The sequence below is a fragment of the Mesitornis unicolor genome, unplaced genomic scaffold (genome assembly GCF_000695765.1).
Source record: "Mesitornis unicolor isolate BGI_N332 unplaced genomic scaffold, ASM69576v1 scaffold41319, whole genome shotgun sequence".
Lineage (NCBI taxonomy): Eukaryota > Metazoa > Chordata > Aves > Mesitornithiformes > Mesitornithidae > Mesitornis > Mesitornis unicolor.
Window position 1 is genome coordinate 1 of NW_010205971.1, and position 7,928 is coordinate 7,928.

At 37.9% G+C, this 7,928-nt stretch overlaps 1 protein-coding gene across 1 annotated transcript in view; it reads right to left on the minus strand.

The window, feature by feature from the left end:
- Positions 1-100: 100 nt before the first annotated feature.
- The window catches only part of LOC104546256 (kinesin-like protein KIF20A), a gene marked incomplete at its 3' end in the record, with an annotated part of 15,579 nt that continues 7,751 nt past the window's right edge, over positions 101-7,928 (minus strand). The window contains exons 6-13 of the mRNA XM_010191603.1: positions 7,636-7,732; positions 6,944-7,141; positions 6,748-6,859; positions 5,136-5,207; positions 3,088-3,234; positions 2,307-2,472; positions 937-1,107; positions 101-240 (exon numbers count right to left, since the gene is read on the minus strand). Of these exons, the coding sequence (XP_010189905.1) occupies positions 101-240; positions 937-1,107; positions 2,307-2,472; positions 3,088-3,234; positions 5,136-5,207; positions 6,748-6,859; positions 6,944-7,141; positions 7,636-7,732 (1,103 nt within the window). The remainder of the gene's footprint in view (positions 241-936; positions 1,108-2,306; positions 2,473-3,087; positions 3,235-5,135; positions 5,208-6,747; positions 6,860-6,943; positions 7,142-7,635; positions 7,733-7,928) is intronic.

Sequence of the window (7,928 nt, forward strand, 5' to 3'; positions counted from 1 at the left end):
TTTATATGTATTTTTATATATATATATAAAAATATATAAATGTAGGGATTTATGTATGTGGAATCCTTTCAGTCACGAAGAGGACTGCAATACAACTTGCCTCCAGGCTTCCTCCATTTCCAGCAGCTGTCGGAACATTGCTTCTGCCATCTCTCTACGTATCTTCACCTCCAAAAGGAGTTTACTTTGCCTTTCTGCAACTAGCTTCTCCTTTAGATTCTCTGCAGTTTTCAAGAGATCCTAAATTTAACATATTTCAGTTCAGAATACTAGCTAGAAACACATTGATATGCATGTCAAACAAAATATTCATAATATTCATACAGACGTTCACCCACAGAGGGTATTTCTACAAGCCTATATATTCGGGGGGGGGGGGGGGGGGGGGGGCCCCAAAGCTTAAATATTTTCAAACATTAATTTCTACTGCAGAGACAACCTTTCTTCATCTTGGTGGCTTTTGCTGTCAAAGAGTTTACTACTGTTTCAGCGTTTAAATATTAATTTGTGCAACCGCCTCACATAAAGCGTACTTGACTTTTACAGTTTATTGCTATTAGATCGTATAGCTTTGTTTTTAAAATGCTGCATCTTAACTTGTTCCTGCTGTTCCCAAGAGAGCACAAATGACTAAATAGTGTTGTTTTAAACACACATTACTTCCATACTCTTCTCATTGAGCAGTCAGTTGAATTCCAAATTTAGCACTTGACCTAACTAGAAAGCCGCAGGCAGCCTTCCACAACTACACTTGGTGGCACAGAGCTAAATCACTTTAAGTCTAGGTCAGCCCGACACTGAGCAGAAGCTTACAGTTCTCATTTGATACAGCTTCCAGCACATCGCTTGTGGTAAAAAAAAAATAAAAATAAATATATTACTAGAAATAATAGCAATGGCTTTCTTGGGCACAGTTTTGAGTAGACATGTACCTACCTCATGACTCAGAATAGTGATATCCACTTCCTCTTCTGTGGAGGTTTCAGTACTGTCAGGAAAGTCATCTACAGATGTGCTAGCATCAAAGTGCATGAGAGGTTTGCCATCGCCTCCAACTAACTTGGGTGGAAAATAGCCAAAACTTTTGGGTAGGACCGTCTGGATTACCTGGAAAATCCAGAGTTGAGCATACTGATTGATCAGTGCTGCCAGTATTGTAGGTATCAAAATACTAGAATAAGTGGCACGAATGCATTGTTGTATTTACACTATATTTACAAGAACATTAACAGAATTTTACATGCCTTTTAGCAGACAAAAACATCCATCAATATGAATAGAAGACTTTGGTACTCTAACAAAGTGAAAATGGTAAAGAGTATCTACTAACAAACTTAGCATGCTTGCCTAGAAAGATCTAACAAAGATTTTAAGTACGTATGTCAAAGGACAACATATCATAGAAGCTTGTCTCCTCAGTGCACACTCTTGTATTATGTTGAAACTTGCAGCCAAAGAGAATTAAAAAAAAAAATCTCTGTCTTTGAGATGACGTTAGACATGCCATTACGGGCTTGGAACAAGTCAGGACTAATCCATGGTTCCAGACTAGAAATGGACTTTATTTCTGCCATGAAACACAGTATAGTCCAACATCCCACTCCCTGCAAGAAGCAGCTTCCTGGGAAGCTGAATTAACCGAGGAGAAAACATCAGTCCCAAGCCCTGAATTTAATGGGAAGCTGACAAGCAGAACTAGCAGAAAAAGCATGAAAGCATATAGATTCAGCAGAGTTATTTGCCTTCAAAGGAGACAGAAACACTACCTTCAAGCATTAACTTACCAATAAAAAGGCTTCCCTTTTTGTTTGTTCCTAATTCCGTCTAGCCAAATAGGAGCAACACAGGCACAGGAAGTCTCATTTGGATTACAAAAGAAAGAGGCTACTTCTTTTACTACAACGACTGCTGTCCAAGTTTTGATCAACTGTCATCTCGTGCAACAGATGCTTAACTGCACATAGGTTAAACAATTCATCCAAAGTTCAAATTGAAACCTCGCCTTTGCTCAGGAACATGGTATAACCAGTCATATCTGAAAGTGTCCTGACGACTTTTCACACAGAATGTCTGTGATATAGAACTGAACAAGCCACAGACAGCTGCAGCTATCTTAACTTCTTACCACAAATAAGTTTGAGGGTGGGCAATACTACTGGAAGTCTTTTAGAGAGAAGCCACATGCAGAGAAATTAGTATGATGCATCAAAGGTCCTAATCACACTCAAGTCCATGCAACCTGATCATTTCAGAAGCCAACAGTAACACCGAATGCAGAATATCAGAGAAAGTAGATGTACTCTTACCTGTTTGGCTATAGCTGAAAATTTCATGACATGTAGTGTTTCATCATACGTGGAAGCATGCTGATTAATGTTTACAATCATACAAGCTTTGCCTTTTCCACAAAAGAATGGCTGAAACAGACGAGTCAATTTGCTCTCTCTGAATGGAATATAGGTTGGCTTCATCCTCATGGAGAAAAAAATAATACAATTGTAAAACAAAAATCGCTGTAAAATTGTGCAACACTAACTCAGCTTAACTCTGTTTCTCTCTTTCAGGAGGCAAATCCAGTAGGAGGCTCATATTTAAACCTAAGCTATTTCACATCAAAGACCAAGGCCTTTCCTGGATCTCATAAGCTCTCCAACAAACTCTTAAATAAAAAGCAGAAGTAGCACAGCATCTGCACAACAGTTCCCTAATATCAGAAAGCAGATACTGGAACATGTAAAAAGCTAAGTACAGGATATCTGTCAACTGCCTGAGGAATCTACCTGTGTAATTTGGAGATGGAGGGGAAGAGGACAAAACAGAGGCTCTGTAGAGTATATTGCTCATACACACGCACTGAAAGAAGTTCAGTAATTTGCTTCTAATTGCCCTTGTCTATTCTCCACAAATAACAGTATTAGATAAAGAATGTTAATTTCATACATCCCAGTGACTCCTGTAATAAAGAAGGCTTACAGGATTTTAGTAGTTTTACATGTTCCTCTGACTGTGTGAACCCCTTGCAGAAACAAAGGGATGCTTAGGGTTTCAACCCAAAACGTAGCACATTGTTTAAAACTTGTCACCTACTTTGGATTTTGATTTTGCTTCAATGCTGCAATGCATTTTCCAAGGATATGAAGAGAATTATTAATATTTCCTGCTTCTTTTAGTCTGTCTCCAAACGTATGTGTTTTGTTACACCTCTCTGATCCAGCCAAGTCACAGAAAGACAACCTGCATGAAAGAATTATCCAGAACACACATATAAACTTATTTCTAAACAGTATGAAAATAGAACTCCATGTGTTATTTCTTTCTGTCTAAAGTGTAAATGAGTGTTTCAGTCTACCTAGATCACAGAATAAGTTGTACTTTAATGCTGATGTCTTGTCCAGAAGGCACTGCACAAAGTATTTAGGATAACAGCACTAACCTATCTTCCCATTGAATATAAAGATACTTGAATAAGATTGCTGTTCCTAAGACAGTCTATTCAGCATATTCAAAGTCTGCTTGTAGCATTCATTTAAAACTTAGTAGGCATTCTTACATAAAGAATTCAGTTTAGGAAACCAAAATTTGTTGCAATCCTAAAGTAAGTACACACAGGCCAGAAAAGAGGAATTTCTGAAACAGTTTTGCATAGTGGGGCTATACTACAGAAGCACTTCAACCATCACCTTCACCAGTTCCAGCACTGAAAGGACTGCAGGATAGTAGCATGCCCTGCAGCCTGCCTCCTTTGGATGCGGAATAATTTCTTGACGGTTGCAAGTAAGAGGCCACAAGCCCTTCCCAGCTCTTTGTCTGGCTACAGCAATCATGTGCTACTAAAACCCAGGTCACTGAATTCTCTCATGGTACAACAGATTACAATCAGAGACAATTATCCTGGATAATTAAGGTATTTCATCACTTTAACTATATATTAACAAAGCTCTTGAGATACAGAAGCTCTGGAAGTTAGATAATTTATGTAACCCAACTATTACTCATGAGTACATACATTTATTTACATAAAATAACACCTTTGCAAGATCACAGCCTTTCACAGAGTTGAAATAAGTACATATTAATAGCATACATATTAATGAGGCACATATTTCAATTCTGTGAAAGGCTATGATCTTATGATTTTCATCCTTTTCAGTACAAGATGAAGAGCATTTTTCTTCCTTAAGCAACACACAAACTCTGCCATTCATCTAACAGCTGCTGTAAGCTTTGCCAGGGGAATATACCAAGACACAGAACAGCAAGGAATAGAGATGCAGACATTTCCTCAAGTTATCTTTCCTTAGATTATTCATCACCGTAATGTCTGACATTAAAAGGGTGTTATCTCACAGTGAGGTATATTTATTACCAACTCTGCCTAGCAGAGACAAGAGAGAAGTCAGTAGGAGCTATGACTGAACTAAAACAATCGGACAACTGTCCTCATTTTTCCTTATCAAGCTAAATGGACAATTGCTCAGAGAAAAAAAGAAACAAAAAAGCAATCTAAATGACTTAATGCAGCTCTAAGCCACTTCCTCTAAATCACAAAAGAACAGAGGCACAAAGACTTAACTCTGCTCTCACATTGTGCACCTACATTAGCATTTTAGATCAGGAGAACAGTTTTTAAGCAAATTGCCTGACAGTCCCTTCTTACTGTAGACTGTCCCATGGAATAGTCTCAGAGCATTTTTTTTGGATGACAGATTTGAATCTGCATTCCAGGAATACATCAAATGCGCTGCCACAAACATTCAACTCAAACTCTACTTGAAGTAAAAGATACACTGGCATAGCTTGCACTTTGGGTCTCCAGCACTAGCTGCTGTGCTCCGACCTCAGAGATTGGCATCTATTAGCCAGCCACTTTAATTCTGATTACTGGAATACATAGTGTGGTATTACATAGTACTACTCTGTCCCCATCTCCCCACTATGGGGGAAATATATGTATACTGTCTTACAATTATGTATTAGTGAGAGTTTTAACCTGCTCCTTCAGCCGAACCTTAACAGAATAAAACCTTCTCAGCTCTCACAGGATTTACTGAAAGTTCACCAGTTTATCATAGTTAAACCTTATCAACTTTTCTAAAACATTTAGATTCTGGTAATCAGTGGAAGCATTCACTTACTCTGAAACTCCAAGAACACGTGGCTGATGCTCATCAGATAGCTTTAGTAGCCTGATGGAAAATATACTGTGACTGGAATGGAAAGAAGACCTTTTTAATAACCACAATTATTAAAACTAAGCAGTCATTAAAGCAAACTAAAATTTGTATGCTACAGAAAGTGCAGTGCTGAAGAAAGTACAAGAATTAATTCACTAATTTACATTAGTTACCTTTGCAACGTACTCATTCAGTAGCAAAAAGCAGCAATAGAAGATGAACTTTGTGACTTCCTGTTTCTCTCAGTACAGGAAAGGGGGAAATATTACATGAAGCCTACAAGCTGTTTTGGAGAAGTGAACTGGCTTGTTCTTTAAGTCTGCTGATTAGAAGATGAGTACTCAGGTAGCCACTTTGTATACAACCTTAGACAGTATCTGAACTCAGTTAATCTGAAGAATTAACCTCTTGGAAAGAAAATTTTGGGGCAGGGGGAGGGAACAGGTTAAGTTCTGTAATTCTGCCTGCTTCAACATACACAGTTATTTGTTCAGTTCTGAAATGATTCTCTTTTCTAGAAAGGTTGAATTTGTAACACTTGAAAAGTCCAGTTAGTGTTTCAGACATCAAGCTACAAAGGCAGCAGACATATGCTGTCTGAAATCAGAAAGAAAGTCCTCCCAGAAACAGAAGTGTCCTGTTCCCAGTTTATCCAGTAAATCAGGAAGCACAGAAGATAAACTTCTCCCCTATAGATTTAAAGCAGTGCTTTACTTCTCAGCACCAACCCACAATTTAAGAATAAGGTTCCTAAAAAAAAACCAACCAAACAAAAAACCCCCTAAAAACCCCACCCAAACAAAACCACAATTTAGAAACAAGCTAAGTGGAAGTCAGCATATTCTCTGGAGCAAAAAAGAGGACGTTCTAGGCACAGAACTCTGGAGAAAAAACACAGTTCTTTTTTGAACTACTTGAGGCTTGAGTGAAATTTGGGTGGAATCACAGCATGAGATTTAATGGCAGCTGTATTTAGCTAATACAGAACAGCATAACATTTGCATTTTAGAAAAAAAGCAGGCTTAGTAACACTATGATTATATTAGCTAAATAAGAGCTAGGAGGTTAATTCTTAAGATGCCAAGTAAGCTCAGCTAGAACACAGCAATCTAAAAGCATCTTGATAATCCAGCAGCACTCCAAGGTACTGCACAACTCACTCCTTCCTAACATGCGCAACTGACAGGCTCCAGGTGTCCAGGAGTTATACTGGCAGTGACGAAGGATTATCCAGCTTTTCCTTCAACATCCTTGCACAGCCCTTCCCACTCAGCACCATTAGCATTCGCCAAGATGTATAGCCCTGTCAGCACTCAAAAATGAATGTTATTTGATCTTTTTGGTTGTCCAAAGTCACGAATAGCAACACAAGTCCAGCTACTGCTAAGGTCATAGAGCCTCTCCTAGCTTTTTTTCCAGAAAAAAATTCATAATACAACCAGAATAATTAAGGAAAGTCTTAAGCTGTTACTGAAGAGTGGCTCATTTCAAAGAAATCTTTCTCCTCCCTTCCCCTCCTCCTCCCCCCTTAAAAGCATAGAGACAGAGTATGCTTATAATTAGAGGAACAAACCTCCTACTTGATTGCTCATTCATTCTAGTACAAGCAAAACTTCGGTTCTTGTTTCCTATTTTTAGTATTTTGCAGGCTTCTTCAGTGCTCTGAATGTTAATCCACTTCAAGTCTGTGAAAAGAGACCTTTTACATGCACTTTGGATCATCAAAAAAATTCTGGGAAACTGCCAAGTTCATAAAAGAGTATCATTACCTTTAATATAAGAATTTCCTCCTTGATCCTCACAAATTCTTAACACTCTGCGCTTCTGAGTTTTTGATGTAGATAATACATTTAATAGGTCATACACATATTCATTGTAAATTTCACAAAAGGAAATCCACACAGATGCTTGTGTTCTTTGGTGTATATTAGTCCTACATAAACCAAGTCGAACAAAGTTGTCCTCTGCTAACCCAAAACAGAGAAAGAGTTCAATGATCATACAACTCATTGACAGATTTTTATTGCACTACACAGAACCTTCTAAAAGGAGGAGGTTTGCCTATATCTGTACAATTAGATACACAGTACTGCATAACTGAGTTTACCCAAGAATGTTCACACTTCTCAGCAGCCACCTGTAACTAGAATATGCCCAAGTTCTAAGCTATTGCCCTCCTCTACCACAAGCTTCCAGCAGCTTATACATTAGCTTTGCAGAACTAAACCTCCATCTTCCCCTCAAAGGAGCAAAGCTATCAAAATATTTTTACATTATTACTCTTTCTGCTGAGTTGAGCCATTAAAATTTGGTTACAAACTATATATATTTACTTTGTAGTACAGTACAGAAGACTATTACAAACTATGTAACACAGTACATAATCTACCAATATATATACACTCATATTCCTAAATTTCTATTCTTTCCCCCCCTCCAAAAAAATTCCACTGTATTTTACCTAGTGAATCAGAAGGAAGATCTTTTGATGTACAGTTGTAAGAAGCTGACCCCACATCACAGGTATTTGTAATAGTATTTGAGACGCTTTCTGCCTCCTTGAGAAAATAAGAGACCATTACATCCACATGAACAGACTATGTGAATAGCAGAAGTAAAAGAAGTGAAAAATCACAGCAATTCCAGTATTTCAGATTTAAATATTGAAGCAGTAGTAAGTGTTATGCCACCTTTACTCTGGCTGGAAATGAAATGTTTTTAACAATACCAAACTAAAACCATTAAGTGCTCTTT